This window comes from Paramisgurnus dabryanus, chromosome 16, assembly GCF_030506205.2.
Source record: "Paramisgurnus dabryanus chromosome 16, PD_genome_1.1, whole genome shotgun sequence".
NCBI classification, from domain to species: Eukaryota; Metazoa; Chordata; class Actinopteri; order Cypriniformes; family Cobitidae; genus Paramisgurnus; species Paramisgurnus dabryanus.
Window position 1 is genome coordinate 13,422,710 of NC_133352.1, and position 27,842 is coordinate 13,450,551.

Consider the following 27,842-nt stretch of genomic DNA (forward strand, 5'->3'; position numbering starts at 1 on the left):
TTAAAATATTGAGAATGTTTTTATTCCAAGAATTTCTCTAAGTGCTCAAGAGCCTTACATAGAGAAACAAGTAAGCACTGGGACACTCAACCTGCTCTCACACTTTTGAGTGATTGCGTCAAAGTGTATGCATGTCCATATGTGTGCCTGATGGCAACAGTTAGCATGTCTACAGTGAAATGATCCACACAACTTTACTCAAATCAGAACACAAAAAAAACAAATCCAAAATTGAAAAATAAAAATATTCTGCGCCGGGGGGAGTTATACAGTAAAAGGGTCAGGGGAAGAAATATCACCAGGAAAGTGACATTGCAACAAGGAGGTCATAAGCTAACAAGTTAAAGGTCATCGTCTTCATCTGGGAGAGCCGTTTCTGATGCCACCTGGAAGAGATAAACTGGATCAGTATGGATTCAACAGCCACACAATTAACAGTGATGTGCAAGCCTATTCAATGCACTTACTTTCAGGTCATGCTCATATTGTGCAGCAAGTGATGGGTCCATAGCGATTTCAGGTGGGGCAAGGGCAGGCATCTCGACAAACTCAAGGTTAGGATCACCAATCAGTTTTCGTGCAAGCCACAGGAAAGGCTTCTCAAAGTTATAATTACTCTTGGCAGAGATGTCGTAGTACTGGGAGAAAAAGAAAAAATTAATTAGAATCACAAAACGATTTGCAAACAGGCAATCACAGCTAACAGACATTAGATTGCATTTACCTGTAAATTCTTCTTACGATGGAACACGATGCTCTTTGCTTTGACTTTTCTGTCTTTGATGTCCACTTTGTTACCACACAGCACTATGGGAATGTTCTCGCACACACGCACCAAGTCACGATGCCAGTTGGGAACGTTTTTGTAGGTCACTCGAGAAGTTACATCAAACATGATGATTGCACACTGAGCTAAAAACAGAAGCAAATTTGTTCAATTAATTCATGTAAAGATGACAGACAATTACTCCTGAGAGTACATAAAGTTAAACAACATACCCTGAATGTAATAACCATCTCTTAGGCCTCCGAACTTCTCCTGTCCAGCTGTGTCCCATACATTATATTTGATGGCTCCTCTGTTGGTGTGGAAGACCAGGGGATGTACTTCAACTCCAAGTGTAGCTAAAAAAAAAAGGAAAGATGAAAATGTAGCTTCTTTTTATTTAAAATTTTCTAAGGCATGTTTATTAAAGATGCTTAAACATTTAACTGAGGCCCAAATCCTGGCTTTGGCCAAGCCTTATCTCTGAAACCAGACATTCATCTTTACTTCAGCTCCAAAAACATCTAAACTTACCAACATATTTCTTCTCAAACTCTCCAGTCAAATGTCTCTTCACGAAGGTGGTTTTTCCTGTACCTCCATCACCCACCAGAACCAGCTGTGGGCAAGAAAAACAGGTTGCATAAGTGATGTATCATATAATATAGGTAATAATATAGTGATAGTTGGCACTTCGTTTAAAAAAAAAATGGCTGCACGGCGACTAAATGTATCATTAAACGGTTTGTGACAAATATAGAAAACAGGAAACAATTGCAGTTAAAATGGTGACCAGCATACCAACTGTTATAGCACCTGAAAAATAAATGCAGTACCTATAATACGTTCACATCAACTTTAATCAATTATGATCCTAAAACAAATAGTATGCCAACTGGTAATATTCTAAATAAACAAAATAGTTGTATGCAAAATAAACTTTAGATTTGTGATGCGAGTCAAATCTTACCTTAAACTGAACCTGTGGCTCGTTCTCTGCCATTGCTGTTGTGTGTGCGTGAGTCTTTGTGTTGCAGTCACTCTATAGGAGAGATGGCGGGACAGTCAGTCAGTAACATCACACAAAGGCCGCACAATTCACAAACAATTACACTTTTTAAACCCATCATAAAACATTACTTTCACATCAACTGTGTAAAACAAAACAAAACGCGATGTTTAAGAACGAGCAACTACATCGGACGTACAAATAAAGGATGCGCGCGAACACACGAGGCCGCTGCTCCAGCACTGAGCCTCAACTTTATGAAAACACTAAACACGCACTAGAGTTAGAAATATAAACAGCGCGAAAACAATCATCGCGACACAATAATACGCTTATGTAACAGATAATGGTTGCCCGGCATGATTTTTCCAGTTTCGACTGGAACAAACCGGGTCTGAAACTAAACTCATCTTTTCTTGCTAAAGCTAACAGGCTAACTTACACACACAGAGAGATGAAAACCAGCACGAGGCCCTAAACAGGCCGTATCTTATGGAAATCAATTAAACGTTTTAAAGGCAGCGACGATAACGACAACATATGAAACAAGAAAAAGTGAAGAAAGTCGAGATTTTCCCGCGCCTTAACGGAACACGCAAAATAGCGCGCGAGACTGCCCAACAACTCACGATGGAGCTACGACAGAGCCATGCTGTAATAAAACACTACTAAGTGTCCATCACCTGTAAATACAGACAAACGACTCGATTTAGCGAGAAACTATAACCATATATAAAGTTTTCACCTTGTCTCTAATTAAAAGATAATGTCTTGTCAGCATTAAAACCGGAATAGATAAGCAGAGTCATTCAGTACTCACCGGTGTTGAAGTGATCGAGGAAGAGAGCAAATGGCTGCGCCCGCGCGAGATTCAGCGTGCCTCAAATAAACGCTTCCGCCCACACCACGTGACCCAAACGTGGCCGCGCAGAAACTGCGTCCTCTAGTGTTCACAAACAGGACCATACGATATTTACATTTTTTGTTGATTACTCAAATACTTTTTTCTTCTAGAATGACTTATTCCAACATAAGAAAACCAGTTATATGTCTATAGAATATTATATAGTTCCCAGAAAATGGTGTTTGGAGAGTATACAATAAACTATACGTGGAATACTATTAGCATCACTTTTATAGTAGGTTATGAAGTATGAAATGTGGTTCTATAAAATATTTTATATAAATATGTGTATTAGTAAGTGTATTATATACAAAATTGTAAGCTGCACAACGTTTAAATGTACTATACAACAATTACATAAAAAATAGCTGACTATAAAGTTCGAGTTAAATAGTCATTATTATGCTAAGAGAATTAACACACAATTTATTTATTGTATTTATAACTTATTTCATGACATCACTGATTTACAAATGTGAACTTTCCAGGAAACGCTCACATACAGTTTTACATAATTACATTCTATAAAGCAGTGGTTCTTAAACTGGGGGCCATGGTGCCTCCTTGAGGGGCCGGTGCCAGGGGGGCCACAGTTTAATGACATTTTATTTAAAAAAAAAAAACATTACTTAATTATACATTCTGTGTAAATAAACCAAAAAAAAATAAGGCTACTAACCAACACAACTAAATTGTTTAATTTAATATTTTTTATTTTAAATTGTACGTTTTGGATGTTTTATGTCATACATATTCTTTGGGGAGGGCACAAAGGGATATACTGTAATCTTTTTCTCATCCTCATGTTGTTTTAAACCTGTATGAATTTCTTTTTTCTGATGAACACAAAAGAAGATATTTGAGAAATCATTGTGAACAAACAGCAGATAGTGACCATTGACTTCCATAGTAGGAAAAAATATTTTGGAAGTATTGTGATAAATGATGAAGAAAATATTTTGATAAAAGATGGTACAGTTGACGGTCCCTATTAGCACACAGTTGACGGCCCCTATTAAATTCGGTCCCCATTTTTTATTCCTACTATGGTAGTCAATGGTCGCTATCTGCTGTGTGTTTATCATCATTCCTCAAAATATCTTCATTTGTGTTCATTAGAAAAAAGAAATTCATACAGGTTTAAAACAACATGAGAATGAGTAAATTATGACAGAATTTTAATTTTAGATTATGAGAACACATGAATATTAAAAAATAATAAATCTCATTTTTTAAGTCATTTTTTAAAAATACCACAAAATTCCAAAACAAATTACAGTTTTTTTTTATCTTAATTTCATTGCCACTTTAAAGGTGAAATTAAAGGTCTATTTTAGCTGTCGTTATTTTGCGGCTATCTGAACATTATCAGGTTGTTTGAGGGGTTTATCTATAGCCTACAGATGATCTGCCTGAAAGTTTGCAGAAGAAATCTCAGCCTCACAACAATCTCCATTAATCAAAAGGTTTTTGTATTATTAGCAGCTTTATTTATCTCGGTGGCACATTCAAATTAGGGCCCTGATGCAAAGAAAAAATACAATATTAATAGAACTAAGTGTATTATTAATGTATTTAGCCACTTTATGTTTTATAAATTACCCAAATATATATATATATATATAAATATATATATATATATATATATATATATATATATGATATGTGTAATAAATGGGTGTGTACATCCACAAAACAGGCCTCCTGGAAGAATCCACAATAGATGCCTTATTGTTAGGAAAGACACAAGACCGGAATCCCAGCGCAGAGGTTTTATTCTCAGAATGTGTAAAATAGACAACACTCAATGTAAATGTATAGGAGAAAACACTAGATGGATCAGATATGTATAATGGAGAGCTCTCAGTGTCCGTGTATGCATAAAAAGGAGTAGAGATGACACAGTAATCAGAGGGACGAAGTCCTGGTGGCACGGAGGGAGATTCCTGGTGGGACACAGAGAGAGAGAGAGCGGTTAGAGTCTTCAGCAGTACGCGCGCTGGACAGCGCACTCCGGCAGTCAGGGTGTGGAGCAGAATACGCGCTAGAGCGCACTGCGGCTGTCAGCGTCTTCGGCAGAATTACGCGCTCGTGAGCGCACTGCGGCTGGACAGGGTGTTGAGCAGAATTACGCGCTAAAGCGCACTGCGGTGTCAGCGTCTTCTGCAGAATTACGCGCTCGTGAGCGCACTGCGGCTGGACAGCACAAGATGTAAAATATCGTCCGGAGATTCCTCTGACTGAAGCTCCCAAAGACTAGACAGATGCCACACCAATCGAGAGATACTGACAGCAGGGCGGGGAATCTAACGGGGCAAAGGCAGCAGAGAGCACGGTGAAATATACTAGGAATAGACTAGACATGACAAGAACTAGACAGGGCTAGCGGGCAGGAACACACAAAGACGAACTTGCAAAGAACAAAGGAAACGAGGGGAATTTAAATTAAACCGGATTGGGCAATAATAAGAATCAGGTGCGGGACGCCGGTGAGAGAAGTCAGAGGTAATGAGATCACCAGGTGGAGGACGCGCACGTGTGGAGCTGTCAAAACAAAAACACAACACATAGAGAAACAAAGACAAAGCAGCCAATAAGACCGAAATCATGACAGGACTCCCCCCCCACGACCGCCACCGGGCGGTCCATGAGGAGACTCACCCCGTCGCCGGCGGAGATCCTCTATCAGCCCAGGGTCCAGGATGTCCCGGGCCGGTACCCAACACCTCTCCTCCGGACCATATCCTTCCCAGTCAACGAGGTATTGAAATCCCCTACCCCGGCGACGCACATCCAGTAAAGATTTAACTGAATACACAGGGGCACCATCTATAAGCTGAGGGGTGGGAGGGGTGGGGGCAGAGGGAACAGGGTTAAGGTGGGAAAAATACACAGGCTTCAGCTTAGACACATGAAAAACTGGATGAACCCGACCGAGTGCTGGGGGCAATCTGAGCCTGACCGTCACGGGATTAATAACCTTGACAATGCTGTATGGCCCAAGGAATCGTGGAGCCAGCTTGCGAGAAGGCTCACGGAGAGGTAAATCCTTGGACGAAAGCCATACCTTCTGCCCACAGATAAAACGGGGCGCGGTTCTACGGTGACGGTCGGCCACGGCTTTGGTTCGTCTGGAAACCTGGCGTAATGTAAATCTAGCCTTTCTCCAGGTGCGTTTGCAACGACGGACAAAAGCTAGCGCAGACGGAACCACCGCATCAGGTTCCTGTGATGGGAATAAAGGAGGCTGAAACCCCATGGACGCCTCAAAAGGGGACATGTTAAGGGAAGAAACAGGGAGAGAATTATGGGCGTATTCAACCCAGGGTAACTGTTGGCACCAGGAGCTCGGATATTGCGATGTCAGACAGCGGAGAGCTCTACCTAAATCTTGGTTAGCCCGTTCACATTGCCCGTTGGTCTGAGGATGATACCCTGAAGACAAGCTAGCTGTGGAGCCTATTTGTCTACAAAATTCCTGCCAGAAACGAGAGATAAACTGAGGACCCCTATCTGAAACAACGTCTGTGGGCAGACCATGTAAGCGAAAGACGTGCTCGATCATAACCTGGGCAGTTTCCTTAGCAGTGGGCAATTTGGGCAAAGGGACAAAGTGAGCCGCCTTGGAGAAGCGGTCGACAATGGTCAAAACTACAGTGTTTCCCTTAGAACTAGGCAAATTGGTTACAAAATCGATAGCGATATGTGACCAAGGACGAGAGGGAATGGGTAATGGTTTAAGCAGACCAATAGGGGCTTGATGAGAGGCCTTATTACGGGCACAAACCTGACAGGCTAACACAAACTGTCTGACATCGGGACCCATAGAGGGCCACCAAAAACGCTGACGTACGGTAGCCAACGTTCTCCGAACCCCCGGATGGCAAACAAACTTGGACTCGTGACCCCACCGGATGACCTCGGAGCGAAGCGCATTCGGAACCCACAATCGACCCGCTGGGCACCCCTCTGGCACTTCCCCCTCCCGGCCGGCCCGTCTCACCCGTTGTTCTATTCCCCAGCGCAGGGCACCCACCACCCGCCCCTCCGGGAGGATGGTTTCGTCCCCAGCGGAACCGGGGCTTTCGAACAAACGAGAGAGAGCATCGGGCTTAGTATTCTTGGAACCGGGCCGGTACGAGAGGGTGAAGTTGAATCTGTCAAAGAAGAGCGCCCAACGAGCCTGACGAGAAGATAACCTCCTGGCTGAACGGATGTACTCGAGATTCTTATGATCCGTCCAGACCAGGAAGGGCTCCGAGGTCCCCTCTAACCAATGACGCCACTCACCCAAAGCCAGTCTGACCGCCAGCAGCTCCCGATTGCCTATGTCATAATTTCGCTCTGCTGGGTTTAACCGATGGGAGAAAAAGGCACAGGGATGCACCTTGCCATCCTTAGCAGACCGCTGAGACAAAACGGCGCCTACCCCGACATCCGAAGCATCCACCTCCACAATAAATTGAGCAGCCGGATCTGGAATAGAGAGAACAGGAGCAGAGATAAACCGGGACTTTAAATTATCAAAGGCCTCCTGAGCACGGGAATTCCAGACAAACCTCTCCTTAGTGGAAGTGAGAGCAGTAAGAGGTTGAGCAATCTGACCATAATTCCTGATAAATCGCCGGTAAAAATTGGCGAAACCCAGAAATCTTAATAAATCCTTACGGGAGTCGGGGACTGGCCATTCGGCTACCGCTTTGATCTTGGCTGGGTCGGGACGGATCTCACCGGGGGCAACAACAAAACCCAGGAACGAAACTGACTTACGATGAAATTCGCACTTCTCCGCCTTGACATACAGCTTATTCTCTAACAACCGGCGTAAGACTCGGCGGACATGCTGAGTGTGTTCCTGCATAGAGGGAGAAAAGATGAGAATATCATCTATGTACACAAAGACAAACTTGTTAATCATGTCTCTCAGCACATCATTGACCAGAGTCTGGAAGACAGAGGGGGCGTTACAAAGGCCGAACGGCAGAACACAGTACTCAAAGTGTCCGGTAGGGGTGTTAAAGGCTGTCTTCCATTCATCTCCCTCTCTTATTCGCACCAGATGATAAGCGTTGCGTAAATCTAGCTTAGTAAAGACCTGCGCTCCCTGCAGGAGCTCAAACGCAGTAGACATTAAAGGAAGGGGGTACCTATTCTTAACAGTAATGTCATTCAAACCCCTATAATCAATACAAGGGCGCAGGGAGCCGTCCTTCTTGCCAACAAAGAAAAACCCCGCCCCTGCGGGCGAGGTGGAGGGACGGATGAGACCGACACGCAGGGCATCATTAATATACTGGTCCATAGCCTCTCTCTCAGGACCCGATAACGAATAAAGTCTACCCTTGGGCGGAGAAGTGCCGGGGAGGAGATCAATAGCACAATCATATGGCCGGTGAGGAGGAAGGGAGGTGGCCCGGGCTTTACTAAACACCTGAGCGATATCCGCATACTCCGCCGGGACTCCGGTCAAATCGACCGCCGGAACCTGAGGGAGAGAAAGAACAGGACCAGAAACAGCAGAACCAAGACAAGACACATGACAAGACTGGGACCAAGACAAAATTACACTATGCTGCCAATCAACGTGAGGATTGTGTTGCGCTAACCAACCATGCCCCAAAATAATGGGAGATAGAGAAGCATGAAGAATATGCAACACAATCTCTTCACGATGATTACCAGACACAGAGAGACTCACAGGGGGAGTGCAATGAGTGATCCGCGCCATCTGCTGCCCCTTAAGGGACCAGACATCCAAAGGGGATTGGAGAGGGACAGCCGGGAGACCCCAGGAGCGAACCAGAGCCTCATCAATGAAGTTGCCCTCCGCACCAGAGTCGAGAAGGGCGGTGGACGGATGATCCTGCCCAGCGAAGGACAGCATGACGGGGAGCTGGGTGCTGGAAACAGGGGAGAATTTAGAAGATGTAGCGCCCACCAGGACTCCCGAATTCACTGGTGGGCAGCGGCCTTTTAACGGGCAGGTCCTAGCAAAATGTCCGGGTTTCCCACAGTAGAGGCAGAGGGCATTCTGCAGCCGCCTCTCTCTCTCTCTCTGTGACAGGCGCATGCGCCCCAGTTGCATGAGTTCCGACTCGACAGGTGGAGACGTCGGGGCAGAGGGAGAAGTGGAAGTCTCACCCATAAGCACTCGCTGGCGCAGAGAGCGACGCTGACCATGAAGGATCCTCCGGGCTTCGATCCGGAGAGCCAAATCAATAATGGCTTCGAGCGTGGGGGGAAGATCGTGCACGGCGATCTCATCCTGCAGATCATCTGACAACCCCTCAACAAACTGCGCTCGAAGAGCCGCTTCATTCCAGTGGCAGGCAGCCGCTAGGGTCTTAAACTCTATGGCGAACTCGGTGACGGAGTGTCCTCCCTGAACCAGGCGTGCCAACCGAGCCGCAGCGGCGTCCCCGCGAACGGAGCGGTCGAATAGCCTTTCCATCTCCTCGCGAAATTCATAGAAGGATCGGCAGCAAGGATCGCCGGCATCCCAAACGGCTGTAGCCCACTCACAAGCGCTCCCAATCAGCCGGGTGATCACGTACGCAATCCGGGTGCGCTCAGAAGCGTAGCGACGTGGCTGGAGGGCAAAGACCAGGGAGCATTGTGACAGAAACGCTCGGCAGGAGGCGGGATCTCCATCATAAGGTGGTGGGTCTGTGGCATGAGGCTCCGTCTCTAACTGCTGAAACTGGTCAAGACGGGAGGAGAGGTCAGCCAAGCGAGAAGATAGATCCTCGACCTCTTGAGACATGGTGGTGAGACGGGCAGAGTGTTGGCCCAACCAAGAGCCTTGCTGGGCGAGAGCAGATCGGAGGGCGTCAACCTCCGCGGGATCCATATTGGCAAGTTCGTCCTGTTAGGAAAGACACAAGACCGGAATCCCAGCGCAGAGGTTTTATTCTCAGAATGTGTAAAATAGACAACACTCAATGTAAATGTATAGGAGAAAACACTAGATGGATCAGATATGTATAATGGAGAGCTCTCAGTGTCCGTGTATGCATAAAAAGGAGTAGAGATGACACAGTAATCAGAGGGACGAAGTCCTGGTGGCACGGAGGGAGATTCCTGGTGGGACACAGAGAGAGAGAGAGAGCGGTTAGAGTCTTCAGCAGTACGCGCGCTGGACAGCGCACTCCGGCAGTCAGGGTGTGGAGCAGAATACGCGCTAGAGCGCACTGCGGCTGTCAGCGTCTTCGGCAGAATTACGCGCTCGTGAGCGCACTGCGGCTGGACAGGGTGTTGAGCAGAATTACGCGCTAAAGCGCACTGCGGTGTCAGCGTCTTCTGCAGAATTACGCGCTCGTGAGCGCACTGCGGCTGGACAGCACAAGATGTAAAATATCGTCCGGAGATTCCTCTGACTGAAGCTCCCAAAGACTAGACAGATGCCACACCAATCGAGAGATACTGACAGCAGGGCGGGGAATCTAACGGGGCAAAGGCAGCAGAGAGCACGGTGAAATATACTAGGAATAGACTAGACATGACAAGAACTAGACAGGGCTAGCGGGCAGGAACACACAAAGACGAACTTGCAAAGAACAAAGGAAACGAGGGGAATTTAAATTAAACCGGATTGGGCAATAATAAGAATCAGGTGCGGGACGCCGGTGAGAGAAGTCAGAGGTAATGAGATCACCAGGTGGAGGACGCGCACGTGTGGAGCTGTCAAAACAAAAACACAACACATAGAGAAACAAAGACAAAGCAGCCAATAAGACCGAAATCATGACACTTATGCCATGTCAATCTACATGGATGAAATAATATGCAGATTAGTAGATGCATACCTAAATTTCTCATTAATGCAATGGTGTAATGGTATGGGGGATGTTTTCTTGGCACACTTTAGGCCCCTTAGTGCCAGTTGGGCATCATTTAAATGCCACAGCCTACCTGAGCATTGTTTTTGACCATGTCCATTCCTTTATGACCACCATGTACCCATCCTCTGATGGCTACTTCCAGCAAGATAATGCACAGTGTCACAAAGCTTGAATCATTTCAAATTGATTTCTTGAACATGACAATAAGTTCACTGTACTAAAATTGTGTGGTGGAACGGGAGCTTCGTGCCCTGGATGTGCATCCCACAAATCTCCATGAACTGCAAGATGCTATCAATATGGGCCAACTTTCTAAAGAATGCTTTCAGCATATATACATATATACACAGGTTTATTACATAGAATCAAATATCACGATTTGTACATTGAATGAAGATAAAAAATTTTTTTTTAATTATGCCACAGGACTATTTAAGTGAACTGCAAAATAAAGCTGATAGCTAAATAGCTAAATAAGCTAATAGCTAAAATAATGAAAACATTGGACTAAAATGTACAATAACTTTTATTCATGTAGGCTACAACTTATATTACCTAAATGTGCTATTTAGGCCAACTTCCTAATTACAAATTTCACTTTCTCTTCCTCATGATTGGTTAACACAAAGAAATGATCATTGAATTTTCACAATAAAGAAGGATGAGCTCTGCCTATCTACTCCAGCCCACAAACCTGCAAAAACACACAGACACACAAACACACACAAAGCGGAAGTCTTTCTCTCAGTGTCTTCCCCTCCCATCAGAGGACAACCGTACCTCTCAGTGTGACAGAACCGCGAAGGTAACGTTTGCTTTAATGATTTCTATCTCACAAATGATGCATGCTTCTATCAATCTGATAATTTAGATACATCTGTCATTAGTATGCATTATGAGACAAAATTGTGACAGGTGCAATGCAACACATTATACATGAATGCATTTATCTCTCTCACACACACAGATGTCTGTTGAAGCGGACAAGGATGAGGAGGGGGATTCTGGGTCAGGAGTTGCAATCTTAGAGACCAACCGCTTTGGGTTCATTGTAGGAAATGGAGAGACTGACAGGTTAGTGATGGTGTCCCTCCTCACAATTTTAGATTGAAGTTACTTTCACCGTTTGTTTGACTTAAGCACCACCGTCATTGAAGTCAGCTTGAGGGACAAGGGTCAAAAAATCTTCTTGAGACATATTGAATCATACCCCATTATGTGCTGTCTAAATAAGTTATACGATCATTTCGTTCCTGTTGAATTCGACTGTTACCTTCTACACCTCTGATTCTCGTTTTCTCCATCTCAACATCCTGTTGTGTTACCATAGCGATGTGTGGCCTGTCAGAATGTGGTTTCCTGTTTTCTCTGCCTCTTATGACACCCATGCTCTGCAGTCATATGGAGACTCATTTAAGAAAAGTAGGTTAGGATGTAGAGAAGAGGTGTTTGAATACCCTCTCATTCTCACACTGCATCGCTCCAAAATATTATTCTCATAGACTGAACACATACTCACAATTCACAATTGACAGGAAAGGTATAACCTAGTAAACTATAACATAGAGGTGATCACAATTTGAATTGAGATATTAAAGGGCATTAGTGATTTTACACTGCAGTGATGCATTGCTGTTGCTTATGTGTGTTGTTGACAGTGAGGCTCCCTGTCCTGAGTTAGTGAGACATCGAGAGACAAAGTGGCTCGGCCTCATTAAACAATGGGAACAAGTGATAGAGAAAAAGAACAACAAGGTGCGTGCTTATGTGTTTATGAGCGGCTGTTTTTAATGTATATGCAAAATAGCACGGTCAGATCTATCATGATATTAGCTATGTATCAATGCAATGATAAAATAAGCAGTTATGTTGCAACAGTGATGCTGTAAGGCCTGCATCATTTGTATGCAGATCTTATTTTGATACTTTGAATATTTAATACAATGACATTAATTCATTTTTAAGTGGGACTTAAATGACCAAATACCTTATTAGGCAATCAGTGATGTACAGTAGTGGCCAAAAGTGGAAATTTGTACAGTATTTGCTTTGATTTTAATGTCACTTAGTTTAGATTAAACCATTAAAATATGAAGTGTATGGTACAAAATGGATAAACACTACTTTAACCACTATTTTCACAGATAAGGCTTAAACCTGGTCCTAGACTAAACACATGTTTGAGCTGTCTTAAGTAAGGATTGACAACCAATTATTCAAAAATAATGTACACCCAAGGTGGTAATGCACCGTGGTATAAATGAATAAAATAGATCTTGAAAATATGCCAGTGCCATTGATTTACACATCAGTAACGTCTTTTTCTAAGGCATGTGCTTAAACAACTTAATTTAACTAAGGCCTAAACCTAAAAGTTAACTCAACTCAAACCATTTAAGTAAACCGGTTGCATTAGTTTTAAAACACATACATTTGAGTACTGTGAACCTAAACACATTGAGTCATATGCAGTTATGGACTTATATTTAAGTTCACACTACAATATAAGTGCATAATTGCACATGACTCAAGTTCACAGTACTTAAATGTATGTGTTTTAAAACTTAAATGGTCTAATGCAACCGGTTTACTTAAATGGTTTGAGTTAAGTTAACTGTAAGGTTTTACAGTGTAGTCCCGACTTTAGCTAAATCCTGTCTGAGAAACCAAACCAGGCCTTCAGATATGAATTAGACAAAATAATTTGAAAAACTACAGCATAAAAGGGAATCTGTGATTTATTCAAATACAAAAAAAAAACAAGTTCACAGGTACAAAAAAGCATAAATTGACTATAATTTTAAAGGGGACATTTCACAAGACTTTTAAAAAAGTCAGATAAATATTTATTGTTCCCAGAGTACGGATGAAAAGTTTTAGCTCAAAATACCAAATAGATCATTTATTATAACATGTTAAAATTGCCACATTGTAGGTGTGACCAAAACTATGCTGTTTTGGGTGTGTCCTTTAAAATGCAAATGAGCTGATCTCTGCACTAAATGGCAGTGCTGTGGTTGGATAGGTAAGAGGCGGTATTATCCCCTTCTGACATCACAGGGGGAGCCAAATTTAAATGAGCTATTTTTTCACATGCTTGCTGAGAATGATTTACCAAAACTAAGTTGGGTTGTTTTGTTTCACATTTTCTAGGTTGATAGAAGCACTAGAGCCCAAATTATAGCACTTAAACATGAAAAAAGTTGATATGTCTCCTTTAACGGTTATTTGTTGATCAGCTTTTGTGATGATAACATAATTTCCTGGGCTATGTCTTTATAAACTTGTGTTGTGTGTATTTTCTTGCCAAGCCTCCTTAAATTCTTCTTAAAAGCTGAGCTTTAGTTTATACTTCAAACACATCAATGCAACATGCATACAAAATTAAATAACACTTAAATTAAGAGCAAATATTTCCATTGCTCACAGTTTTGGCCACTACTATGGTGTCTCATTTAAAAATATATGAGATGTAATGTAAAGTAATTAGCCAGTCGTTATTATAAAAACATTAGTGTCAATCACTGCTTATTACATTACAAGTTACTTAACAACTAAATAAAAAATGGATGTGAAACATTAATTTGAAGTAAAATTATATTATTATGTAAGAAGAAGAAGCCACAGAGTAATATGGGAAATAATACATTTTAAGGATGTGGGAATGATTATTTTTATGCTATTTTGAATATATATTTAGCCCAGTCTGTGAAATAACAGCTTGTCTACATTAAATCATCCTACATAAGGACTTAAAGAACATTCAGTAAAAATTTAACCTTGATATCTTTAATATTGAATAACTAAGATCATGTCAAAAACTCTGATGGTCCAAATCTGATAATTAGATTATGAGACTTTAGCCTGGATTTCACAGACAGGGTCACGATATTGTTTGAAGAGTCACATTTAGCATCACATTAAAGCACAGAGTGTGAGCCTTCTGTATTTGTCTCAGGTCAAAGGTCAATGTCAGAAAGGCATCCCAGCATCCGTCAGGGCTAAGTGCTGGCCACTGCTCTGTGGTGCTATGGACAGAAAGAAACAAAATGAAAAGCTCTATGAAGTAAGTAAACAGCAACATACAGCTATTTGTTCTTACATTACATGTCTACAGTATATTGTATCCTCTCCGTGTTAGGGTCTGATTAAAGCTCCAGATCATCAGGGATGGACAGATATCATCAAAAGAGACACAGACAGACAGTTTCCCTTCCATGAGATGTTCCAGTCCAAAGATGGCCATGGGTATTCAAGATCATCTTACACTTTTAGATTCGGTTTTAGCTTTCTCTCCTCTATATTTAACTTTATTAAAGGGATAGTTCACTTTAAAAATGATGTCATCATTTACTCATCCTCATGTTGTTCTAAACCTGTACGAATTTCTTTTTTTTATGAACACAAAAGAAGATAAAAGGTAAACACAGCAGATGTGACCATTGACTTCCATTGTAGGAATAAAAATATTTAGAAAGTATTGTGATAAATGATGAAGATATTTTGATAAATGATGGTAAGCACACAGTTGACAGTACACCCATTCAATTCCATCATATTTTATTCCTACTGTGGAGGTCAATGGTCACTATCTGCTGTCTGTTTACCATCATTTCTCAAAATATCTTCTTTTGTGTTCATCCGAAAAAAGCAATTCATACATATTTAGAACAACATGAGGAAAATGTTCCTTTTAAAGTGAACTATCCCTTTAAGATTGAAATGAAAATACATTTTAAAACATATCTGAACACAATGTGCATTATATTTCATTAATCCCTTATTCATGACAACATGTTTTTGTCTTTCTGGTTTGTTAATGGTGAGCAGTCAGAAGGATTTGCTGGAGGTTTTGAAAGCGTACACGCAGTATAAACCAGATGAGGGCTACTGTCAGGCACAAGGACCTGTGGCAGCTGTATTGCTCATGAATATGCCCGCTGAGGTACAGTACTCATATTGTCATTTTTATAAACACTTAATGAAGCTAGTAATGTGCAGACATCTTAGGCCATCACTATGTGGTTTGTGCAATGACCATGTATAATTATTTATCAGTCTCTTTATTAGAATACAACCAAAAATACTGGACATTTTTATGCAATTTTTTTAAAAGTAATAAGTAAATAAATGGTAAATATTAAAGTAATTGTAAGATTATTTATATCTCTTAAACCTAAATAAAATGAAATCCTAATTTCTAATTCTAATGACTAAAACATTGCTGGTTGTGGCCTAAGACTTAAACAACTGACCTCTATGATAAAGTCCATATTTATTATTTAATATATAACACATAAAGTAGCATACTGCTTACTATATGTTGTGCTGTATACACTGAATATTGCTTATTATGCATTAGGCAAAGAAGCCATTTGTGACACTGGACCACTAAACCAGCCATATGTAGCATCTTTGTTTGTAGCAATAGCCAACAATAGCCAACAATACACACTGAAAAAATTATTCATTCAATTTACTCAATTTTTTAAGGTAAGTGGTTGCAATCAATGTATTTAAGCTACATTTAAACAAAGGTTTTTTATTTATTTTACTTTACTAATGTTTTTTGTTTAAATGTAGCTTAAATAAATTGGTTGCAACCACTTACCTTAAAAAATTGAGTGAATTGAATGAATAATTTTTTTCAGTGCATAGTATGGGTCAAAATTATATTTTTTTATGTCAAAAATCATTAGGATGTACGTAAAGATCATGAAGATATTTCGTACTGCAAATATATAAAATTTTTATTCATCATTAGTAAAATGCTATGGACTTCATTTAGACAACTTTAAAGGTGATTTTCTCAATATTTAAATTTTTGCTCCCTCAGATTCAAGATATTCAAATAGTTGTGTCTCAGCCAAATATTGTCCTTACAAACAATACAACAACAGAAAGCCTATTTTATTTTAAACATAGACCCTTTTGACTAGTTTTGTGGTCCAGGGTCACATTTCATCTTTAAATCCACCTATTATTTCAAAATGTACAAATATTTGCCATCTCTTATTCATTTTTGTGTACAGGTGGTATGGTTAAAAATTAAAAGATTTTTTTAAAGATCCTTTTTATTCATTATCACGCATTAAGCATGTTGCATTGTGTACTGATACTGCAGATTTTGGCAAATGAACATATGGTTAAAAATGGTCCCAAGCTGTCACTGGGGCAGTACCCTTTAAAAGGTCATATGTATAATTTAGGTACAGATATGTGCATATATTTGGAACCAATATGTACCTTTGATTTAACTCCTCATGCAAAGGTGTACTTTTTTAACCTCCTAAAACCTGAGTTCTGGTTTGTCTTTTTTCAGATTTCTACCAACTATTTTGGGTTTAGGAAGAACCAATAAAAATTTGTCCATGTTTGTGTACAACAGGTTCCAGTTACACAGATTTAAGTATTAAGGTCCAAACAACAACAAAAAATGTGATGCCCACGTTTGTAGACATCCAGGTCTTAGGTGGTTAAAAAGGTTCTGCTCCAGTGACAATAGGGACCACTTGATATGTGCAGTATTCAAACAGAATATCCACAAACTGTACCGAGTATACATACTGCTAAGATCGTATGTGTATATGTTAGCCTAATTGTGAACATTTTCTTGTTTTAGGAGGCATTTTGGTGTTTGGCACAGATTAGTGAGCATTACCTTCCTGGCTACTACAGCCCTCTGCTGGTATGGCATATTCACTTTGCCCTAACAAGGACCTCATCAAATCATAAATATTTATACATAACATCTTGTTTGTCTTTCTTTTTAGGAAGGTGTTTTATTTGATGCTGCTGTTCTCTCAAATGTCTTAAAAAAACTGTGTCCAGCAGCACATAAACACTTACAGAATCAGGGGGTGGAGCCTCTCATGTTTGCCACTGATTGGCTGATGTGCTTGTACAGCCGCCACTTGCCTTTCAATACTCTGCTCAGAGTCTGGGATCTCTTCTTCTGCTATGGTTTGTTTTTAACTTTATATCCCTGCAATGCTAAAAGATTTTTTGCATCATGCAAAAGTTACATGCTAGATATTAGTGCAGAATCAGATTAATTTATCCTGCAACTGATGTGATCATATGAGCCGAACATTGTGGCCCACCTTTATGATTCTTTCATAGCTCATAGCAAAATTTTTAAACACGTCCACATAGTGCACTTTTAACATGCTGATAATTACGACTATTACTGAGCAAATCTTGTGTGTTGCAGGTGTGCGTGTGTTATTTCAAGTGGCCGTGGTGCTGGTGCGGCGATGTCTCGGAGAAGGACGACTTCGAAAAGAATGTGATGGACAGATGGAAACACTGGAGCGTCTGCGTGGTGTTAAACAGCGTGTCCAAAATGATCAAACTGATGCCTTCATTCATGAGGTAGTATTACTGCATCTACATGGCTACATTTACAAAGCAGCAAAATGCAGTTGTCGGTCCTGTTTCAAAGTCATAAATAGAGTTCATACACACACCTCAGAGCTATTAAAATGAATGAACTGGAGCTGTTTTCCATCAGAATCTAATCTCATTTTTTGCGCTATAAACTCACTTATAAATATAATAATTTAAAGCGAGTATTTTAGGGTATTTTCACACTTGAGTCCTTTTTAAGGGGGTATTCACACCTGTCTTGTTTGGTTCAATTGAATCGAACTCAAGTTTGTGTCCTTCAGGGGTGGGGCTTCACTATTGCTTTTTCCCTAATAATCGTACATATAGTCTATAGTTTCTACACTAAACACTCTTTTACACCTTCAGGTATGTTCTGTGGCACTGTCTTCGGCGGACCTGCTAAAACAAACAGAGAAAGAGATGGAGAAATGGAAGAAAGAAAGACCAGATTCGACCTTTGACCCTCGAGGCCGCTGCCACGGATACCGCATGGCATGGGAAAGAGTGCAGAACAAACAGAAGGAAAAACAAAAAGGGACTCTGCCTCTTCCTCTGATGCGTTCACACTCATCTCTTTCTCCACATATTCTACGAAAAAAGTTCAGAAAGAGAGGAAGCAGAAGTGACGCTGAGGAATGGGACGGAGGAGGGAGAAAAATCTCACAAGGCATGATGGAAGAGAGCGATGAAGGAGAGATAAGAAGGAAAAGTGTGTGCGGTGTCGCTGGAGAACAAAGGGCCAAGCAGGACAGACTAGCGGAGTTCAACACAAACAAACAGAAAGACCATATCACTCATGCAAACATCAAAATTGAGTTTGATGTTTTTGAGGAAGGCCATGAAGAAACAGCGTGCATGTCACATATGCATAGTGTGACGAAGAGAGACTCTGGACAGGGGGATGCGCACAAAAATAATCATCAAGAAAATATAAACCAACAAAAATATAATTCACCGGCAGGACAAGAGAAACGTGATTCAGAAAGAACTGGTGGGGGTGTGGAGGAGAGCAAAGAGACAAATTATCATGAACAGAATGTAGACAGACAGACATGTCAAGATGAACCGAAATCAAGTGAGACATCTGAAGAAAGCAAGACATCTGAAGAAAGACAGAAATCAGAAAGTGAGACATGTCAAGATGAAACAAAATCAGAAAGTGAGACATGTCAAGAGAGACACAAATCAGAAAGTGAGACATGTCAAGAGAGACACAAATCAGAAAGTGAGACATTTCAAAATGAAACGAGATTAGAAAGTGAGACATGTCAAGATGAAACGAAATCAGAGAGTGAGACATGTCAAGATGAAACGAAATCAGAGAGTGAGACATGTCAAGATGGACAGAAAGCAGAAAGTGAGACATGTCAAGATGAAACGAAATCAGAGAGTGAGACATGTCAAGATGGACAGAAAGCAGAAAGTGAGACATGTCAAGATGGACAGAAAGCAGAAATTGAGACAGGTCAAGATGAAACAAGATCAGAAAGTGAGACATGTCAAGATGAAACGAAATCAGAAAGTGAGACAAGTCAAGATAGACAGAAAGCAGAAAGAGAGACATGTCAAGATGGACAGAAAGCAGAAATTGAGACATGTCAAGATGGACAGAAAGCAGAAATTGAGACATGTCAAGATGAAACAAGATCAGAAAGTGAGACATCTAAAGAGAGACAGAAATCCAAAAGTGAGACATCTGAAGAGAAACAGAAATCCAAAAGTGAGACATGTCAAGGTGAAACAAGATCAGAAAGTGAGACATGTCAAGATGGTCCGAAAGCTGAAAGTGAGACATTTCAAGGTGAAACAAGATCAGACAGTGAGACATCTGAAGAGAGACAGAAATCCAAAAGTGAGACATCTGAAGAGAAACAGAAATCAGAAAGTAAGACATGTCAAGATGGACAGAAATCAGAAAGTGAGACATGTCAAGATGGACAGAAATCAGAAAGTGAGACATGTCAAGATGGACAGAAATCAGAAAGTGAGACATGTCAAAACGAAACGAAAGCAGAAAGTGAGACATGTCAAGATGGACAGAAAGCAGAAAGTGAGACATGTCAAGATGAAACAAGATTAGAAAGTGAGCCCAATCAAAAAGATGAAGAGAACATAGAAGAGCAAGAAGACCAAGATAAACAGAAGGTGGAAATTCAGATAATTTCAGGATTACGTGAAGAAAATATCCCACCTAATAAGACATCACAGACCAACTATGATCCACAGGAAGAACACCTACAGACCAACTCTGGTAAACAGGAAGAGGAAATGCAGTCAGAGAGCAACTTTCAGAGAGACGAAATACAAACCGGGGGCTGTAAACGGAACAAAGATGAGCTAGATGCTTTGCAAAAAGTCATAACACCCGAAGACAACCATAAAGATGAGGAAATCATACAAACCCAGGAAACCCCCCTAACGACAGAAGAACAAACACATGTTGACCAAGAAGACTTAAAGATTCATTTGCACAGAGGCCAACACGAAGAAAACATACAATCAGAAAGACGAGAAGAACACAAGGAGACTGGTACTCAGCAAGACATGTTCACTGATGTAGGGATTACAGAAGATGATGATAAAGAAAGTGAGAAAAATAGAGAAATTAGTCAAGATGAGACAGATGGTGAGGATCAAACAGCTGACAAAATGATGCAAACATCTGAAGCAATGCTAACATCATCCACTGATCCTGAATCAGAAGGTGAGAGTGAATTTCATCCAGATGGATCGGTCACTCATCCTGTACAGTCCAGTGACATGGATCACAATGATCTCGATATTATTGTTACGTCCAGCGAGTCAGAACACGGTCAAATGGATACCAAAGAAGGAAAAGTCATATTGGGTGCTACCAAAGGTGACAACATCCCCAATTCTCAGGGGGAGGATGAAACAGCACCATCTATAAACTCTGGAGACGGTGATATGGATATAGCTGATGTAGCCACAAAAAATAATGAAGCAAGCAAACCATCTACTAAAGAAATAAGACACCTTGAGAATAACGGAGAAGATGATTCTTGTTTCTCCGACAACCCAGAAAGCAAAAAACCAATTGGAACTCAAGTTGAAAACCCAGGAGACAAGGAGCAACCTAAAGATGAAACTAGCAACAATGTGCACGTTACAACAAAATCTGCTCTTCCCGAGAGCAACGCAGTGAATTCTGTTGATGGATCTGGCAACCCTGAGGATTCTCCTGGATCTGGCAACGTTCATAACAGCGCAGGTGCAAAACGACCCAACAGTCAGGAGTCAGAGCCCCCCTCTTCAATGACCCCACCCAAAACCCCAAACATCCCACCAGCTCAACTTTGTTTGCGCAGAACTTCCAGCTCACGGGTGTGCTATCCCACAATCCTCTCTGATGACACCTTTAAAGAGCCAAAAGAGATGAGCACTGATCACACACAGACTGCAAAGCAGACAAACACATCCAAGTCAGACGTGTCACCTCCACCCACATGTCAACCTGAAATAAACAACACATCCAAACCAGAAAACACACAAGAGACACACGCTCAGACTGAATCCGATTCACAGACAAAAACCAAACGCCTGGGTCTTTTCCGCCGCCTTCGAGGGGACGCCAATAAAACCCCAGTCCCAAAAATCCTCATTCAAGACTTTAGCGAGAAAGAGGAGCATGTGACCTCGAAAGAAAGGAGACGGCGCAAGAGAGAAAAGGAGAGAAAAGAAAAGGAGGAGAAAGAGAGAAAGAAACGAGAGAAAGAAATGGAAAAGGACAAAGAAAGAGAAAGGAAAAAGCCTCAGACGAGAGGGAAGAGTTTCCAGGTGCTCAGCAAGAAGTGTCCCGATAATGAAGTGACCGCCCGGAGCGGTGATGACTCTCAGACGGTTCGCTCCAGGAGAAATTCTGCTCCTTTTTCAGATAGTTATTTTTAAATAACAAGAGACAATTAAATATCAGTGTCCAGCAGATGGATTTAATGAGAATTCTGTGCAATGATTTAACATGGCTTGTTATTTTCACTGCTTTGGTTAAAAACCATTATTATTTTAATAGAAAAATAAAAACAGAAAGACTTCAATGTTTTTAACAGTCGTTGAGAGGTTGGTTATGAGAGTTTCCAATCACTCAGTTCAAAGTTGATCCAATGTCTTCATTATGAATCTTCATTATCACTGTCACTTGCGAGCACTTCCTGGGTCTGTATCGTCTGATTGGTCAGCTGAGAGGAAGTGGGCAGAACTGAACCGAAAAAAAGTGAACAAAACTGAAAAGGAAAAAAGAGAAAACAATCAGAGGAAAGTAAGGACTATTGTATTTCACTCAGATATGTAGGTTATTTTTATATTTTAATATATATTAAAATCGATTGTTATACTTTTTTGTTGGGGGGTCTATCTGTAAGTGCCTCTTCCTCCTCTTCCTCATCTTCACTGACTGGATGTTTTCTGTTATTGGTGGTGTGTGGTGGGGATGAAGGTACGTGTGATGGTCCTGGTAGTTCACTTGTCTCCATGGCAATGAGAAACGAGTCCATATCGTCACACATGAAGTCGTCTGTCGTTTGCTCTGCTTCTGGACTGAATGAATCAACAGTACTTATTATAAGCCAATATAACCTTAACATATAAGATTCCTTGACAGGGTTAATCCTGGTCCCAGAATAGAAAGCTGCCTTAATTTAAAAACAACTTGCACTGACATATTTTAACATATATCAGTGATATTGTTTTGTTTCAAGATGTACATCAGTATTGTTTTTTGTAAGATATGTTTGTAAAAACTACTAAAATGTGCTAATATAACTAAGGCCTAGTCCTGGATTAATCTAAATCCTGTCTGGGAATACGTCCCAAAAAGTCTGTATTTCATATTTCACATCCTTACGTTTTTTTGTTTGTGTTGACGTGGTTCTTTTGGTGCGAGTCTTCCGACAGCGTAGCGAGAACAAAGTTAGCCTCCAAAACACTGTCTGTCACACTCAGGATAATTGGACTTCAATGCAGTCATAAACACACAAACAAAAGTTAAGAGAGGCTATTTTTATAACAAAACAAATTAACTTGGACTAGTTTACAAACATTTAAACTCACCTGCCTGGTTCTCCAAAATACATAGAGATTGGAAGCCCAGACGATTCGGCAAACACAAGCAAACCCTGATGGAAAAAAGAGAAGTGACCAATTATAAGATGTACAATAACTTTTCAGGCCAGTTTTAGAAAGATTTTTTTCTTTCAGCCAATATCCTGGCTCTTCTCAGCTGTATAATGGCATTCGATAGTGCCCCATTTTTAAAGCTCTAAAAAGTGCATCCATCACAAACTATTCCATAACGTTATTAAAGGATTGTTCCACTTTCATAAAAAATTCTGATAATGTCTTTCTTTGTTTAGTCGAGAAGAAATTAAGTTTTTTGAGGAAAACATTTCAGGATTTTTCTCCATATAGTGGACTTTGTAAACTGTTTAAGTACACTACTGGTTTCAATGCAGCTTCAAAGGGCTCTAAACGATCCCAACCAAGGCATAAGGGGAAAAACGAACCTAATTTTCAGCAAAAAATAAAAATACGTACTTTTAAGCACAACTTCTCGTCTTGCACAAGCCTGGTGATGCAGTAGCCTGGTCCAACCAGACTCTCGTACATTCATTTCATTTGTACAGAGAGTCTGGCCACGCTCCATTGCAAAGCGTTACTTCCGTTAAGGAGGGTCAATTGTTGAAGTTTAAAACTATTGGATCTGCCAAGAGTAACTCAGGATCTGTCATAGGCGATCGCTAACGTGTGGTCTTGATGTATATCATGCGCCGAAACCGGCCGGAAACAACAAGTCCAAATAATCAGACCATCAAAACTTAGCAAACCTGCAGTTTTGCAACAACGGACCGAATAGCTTTCCTCACGTCTTTCTCCGCTGCCCTTACTGAACTACAACTCAAACTGACGCACGACCTCAACGTCATCGTTCTTAGCCACCCCCCTCTGTTCGCTGATTGGACCTGCATATTTTTGCAGGAGAAAATGAAACTCTACAGAGCAGTCCCAGACGTTCTGCTGAAGCGAAATGAAAATTAAGCGGAAGCACGAAGGAGGGCGGAGCCAGGCTAGCGGTGCAGATGCACCAGCATGAACTTACTTATTACTTAATCATGTCGAAAGGTCACACATGATGGGTGCAAAACTACCGCTCCAGTGTTTACAAGTATGGAGAAAGATGACCTTTCCGATGTTGTTGTATGTTGAATGACACTAATTACCGTATTTTCCGCACTAAAAGGCGCACTTAAAAGCCTTTCATTTTCTCAAAAAATGACAGTGCGCCTTATAATCCAGAGCGCCTTATATATGGATCAAGGCAAACTCCGGGTCAATGTCAAAATGTTGCGCTTCCGCGGCCGGCTCGCGCGAGGACGCTTCCGCGGCCGGCTCGCGCGAGGACGCTTCCGCGGCCGGCTCGCGCGAGGACGCTTCCGCGGCCGGCTCGCGCGAGGACGCTTCCGCGGCCGGCTCGCGCGAGTATCAGACTGTTTCATTTACAACGTGTTTACTGAATTAGGGAAAAGTTCCCTTCCACGTTTGGGGGAAGAGTGAGTAAGGCTGGGAGATATTGTTGATATGCACATCAACGTTTGAACAACGTCACCATGGTGAACTGAATTTTCAGAAGGCTTGATAAAGTTTGACTTTATCTGACATTCCCTTTAGCACAGCTCCATCTAGTGGTCTAGTAATCTAGTAATCTCTTTGTGTAACTTTATTGTTTTAAATGATCCGCAGGCATGCATTTCACATATGTAACTCATGACCTTTCGATGTGATTGATTACGTAATATGCAAGGTCATGCTGGCGCATCACACGGCTAGTGCAAATAATGATTATTTAATTAGATAAGACCCTTACGGTACATTAACACGGGGCGTAAGCGTTAACGCTTAACCGAAGGCTTGTCTGAAGCGTGGCTAACAGCCAATCACTGTGGCCGCAACACAAGCTCCGGTCTTCCATAAACGTAATTGGCTGGGTCTGCCTAGGTTATTTGCATAAGGCGATATGAATGGCTGACGCACGCGTTGCCGCTTTAAAGTTGAGAAATGTTCAACTTCTGCCGCGAGCAATGGCACTGACGCGGCGCCGACGAATCCACAATTTAGTTTGCAACGCTTGACGTCACCCATTAAAAGTGAATGGGAAGCGTCAACGCTTACGATCCATGTGAATGCGCCGCTATGCCTCGGTTGGGATTGTTTAGAGCCCTTTGAAACTGCAATTTTAAAATGCATTGACACTGTAAACTGTTAAGTCCACTATATGAAGAAAACACCTGGAATGTTTTCCTCAAAAAACTTAAAGCTGCGGTCGGCAAACTTTTTTGATTATATTTTTTGATCATATTCACTGAAACCAACACTATGCTGCGATAGAACAACATAAATTAGACTTTTTAAGAAAAAACCCAGCGCTTCTAGCTCCACCTAGAGCCTGTTATTTGTTTTGCAAAAATCCACCACTCCCTGTTCATTTGGTCCAATCAGCGCAGGCCGGTTCACTTGGTCCAATCAGCGCAGGGCTGTGTAAAATCTGCCTGTCAAATCACAGTACCTGCACGCGCCACAGATCCCCCCCTCCCTTGGGGCAAACGTAATGTAAGTAGCCAAGTTGTCAAGTGCAAAGACAGCAAGTGTGGTTATTTGGACGCAGCAAATGTTTTCCCCTGTGCTAAAAACCCTTTCGGAAAAGATAAGATCTGGAATAAAATCCTCTTTTTGGTACTAAAACAAAGTCAGGGTTCTTGTCAGACGTACCTGCGTATTGCTCTGCCTCACTCATTCTCTTTAGTTTCTGTTTCTTTATGTCTAACTTCTCGGCATAAGCATCCACTGTACCAGTGGAGTGAACACGAGCACATCTGGCTTGCGCAATAATAAATGTGACGTCAAGACGTCATCGTGGCTGCTATGATTGCGTGTTGTCGAGAGAACTGGCGAGACTGCGTCTTTCCTCCTTGAAAATATATTTACCTGAATCGTCGAAATGCTGGATTAAGATCGTTTGGGGGGGGGGGGGGGTCGAACCGAGATCACGATCTTTTAACAATTAATCGTGCATCTCTAGTGTGTGTATATGCGTTCACTCACTCTGAGCTCTTTAAGGCAGAAGGTGACACTGGTATTGCTGTTTACAGTGAAATTATCAAACTCCTCCGAGCTCAAACACAGTTCTGTCATCATTGCACGAGATGAATCTGAAAAAAGGATAAAGATAATACTTTAGCGTTATATTTGATCTAAAATAAAGATGTGACTTGATTTGTTTGACGTGTAACAGCAGAATGAAGTGAACGCTGATACCTGCATCATCCTCTACGTGATTTTTGAGCCACACGCGGTCATTGGACACTGACAGATTCACCTCTTCCAGAGATGGAGGGAAATGTAAAACTGTGTCCACCATTAACCTAGATTAGGTTAGAATAGAAAGGAAATAAATGCAAACTCAGAGAGTTAAAGGAGATGTTGAAGTGCATTAATGATAATTGAAACCTGGGTTGAGCTTGTAGCACATTGGTACAGCTCTCTTTGTCAAACACAGCCTGCAAACTTTCACAGTCCTGAAAGGATAAATTGTGCGTTTTTAGGAGCCCTGTAACACACAGAAATAGATTAGTTAACCATTAAAATCTTTAAAAAGTCTTACTTGGCAAACTGTGAATGCACACAAAAATAAGGTTATGGTTTAGCTTATTTTTATTTATTTTTTAAAATAAAACTCATAGATGTTTTATCGAATGTTTACCATGTTTACAGTGCAAAGTTATGGTCAAACGACTTTTCTCATTGTTTAACTGAATACGGCATTTCTCTACCGATCGCTCCAGAGACGACAGGGACTTGAAGACAGACTGCACGCTCTGAAGAATAGCAACAAAAGAAATTAGAGCATTCAGATGTAGTTATGCATCCTCTTATAGTAAGTGCACAGTAAATACAAAAGAGAACAATGGGTTGATGTTTCTTTTGTAATGAACTTATAATCATTAAGGTGACAGGCATTCATTTATCCGTGATGTCAAACAGGAATGGCAGGGGAAATTAATGAGATGTGAAGAACAGGTACAGGATTGTCACCTTGATGGGCATCTTGCAGCGGAAGCTCTGATCTGATGAAGTCTGATACCTCTGGAAGAAGAGAGGAGAGAGCAGGAAACAGGCAAACGCTGACCGGGAAGAGTTGACTGACCGCAAGGCCAACTGAAAAACACAACATCTATGATAATATGACTTCATTATTATTTCTTTTTTATTAAAATCTCATGCAGACACACATACCCCATCCTCCACCGGCTCCAGATAAAGCTCCTCTCCAATCCTCGACAGGGAATGAATGGCCTTTGCTAAAACTAAAAAAGAAGCGTCACTTTTACTGTACATATACAAACATTTAAAAAACTTTATATAGAGACAATAAGTTACGTTAACATTTATGCATTTGGCAGACGCTGTGAATTAAGGAAATTGATTTAATCAGTATATTCTTTATGGGCAGGCGACCGCTCTTCCGTCGCGTTTCTAACCGGCGCGTCAAGCTTCAAACACATTAAAATATTAATAACGTACATCTCGTAAAAGTTTCATTACCTTTCACGTTTCCTCCGGTTGCAACGCAATCCATTATATCCGTCCCTAACACTTCAAATGAAGTGTAACCTACGATTCGATATGATGTGTTAAATTAAGGAACCGGCCACATTATGTTATTGTTTAATTTCACTCACACAAAAAATAGTTTTCGAGGTACTTATAACAAGCTATTTTATGCGACACGCATTATACAGACAAAAGTAAACATGTCAAACACGAATAACTCAAAAAGAGCCAAGTGTTTACTGCGAGCGCGACATGTGGCGCGTATTTTTGCTTTAGCCAATCAGCGCAAAGCATCAGACAGACAACAAGCGT

The 27,842-nt window shown here is 41.2% G+C and overlaps 3 protein-coding genes across 3 annotated transcripts; 1 reads left to right on the forward strand and 2 right to left on the reverse strand.

The window, feature by feature from the left end:
• On the reverse strand, positions 1-2,679 carry ran (RAN, member RAS oncogene family). Its single transcript, XM_065266480.1, has 7 exons — positions 2,596-2,679; positions 1,737-1,808; positions 1,301-1,385; positions 1,000-1,125; positions 725-912; positions 468-638; positions 1-386 (listed from the first exon to the last, which is right to left on the reverse strand). The coding sequence occupies exons 2-7, from the start codon at positions 1,767-1,769 to the stop codon at positions 342-344; spliced, it is 648 nt and encodes a 215-aa protein (XP_065122552.1). The 5' UTR covers positions 1,770-1,808; positions 2,596-2,679; the 3' UTR covers positions 1-341.
• Positions 2,680-11,181: 8,502 nt separating this feature from the next.
• Positions 11,182-21,818, forward strand: tbc1d10c (TBC1 domain family, member 10C). Its single transcript, XM_065266578.2, has 10 exons — positions 11,182-11,325; positions 11,488-11,594; positions 12,179-12,275; positions 14,479-14,586; positions 14,662-14,768; positions 15,351-15,465; positions 17,143-17,208; positions 17,294-17,483; positions 17,734-17,894; positions 18,276-21,818. Exons 1-10 carry the CDS (start codon positions 11,182-11,184, stop codon positions 21,816-21,818), a joined length of 4,638 nt encoding a protein of 1,545 aa, XP_065122650.1.
• A 21-nt stretch (positions 21,819-21,839) lies between these two features.
• On the reverse strand, positions 21,840-27,807 carry rad9a (RAD9 checkpoint clamp component A). The gene is made up of 11 exons (XM_065266481.2): positions 27,522-27,807; positions 27,213-27,283; positions 27,012-27,134; positions 26,680-26,794; positions 26,427-26,526; positions 26,235-26,341; positions 26,022-26,128; positions 22,977-23,041; positions 22,771-22,878; positions 22,262-22,463; positions 21,840-22,150 (listed from the first exon to the last, which is right to left on the reverse strand). The coding sequence occupies exons 1-11, from the start codon at positions 27,553-27,555 to the stop codon at positions 22,040-22,042; spliced, it is 1,143 nt and encodes a 380-aa protein (XP_065122553.1). The 5' UTR covers positions 27,556-27,807; the 3' UTR covers positions 21,840-22,039.
• Positions 27,808-27,842: the final 35 nt, after the last annotated feature.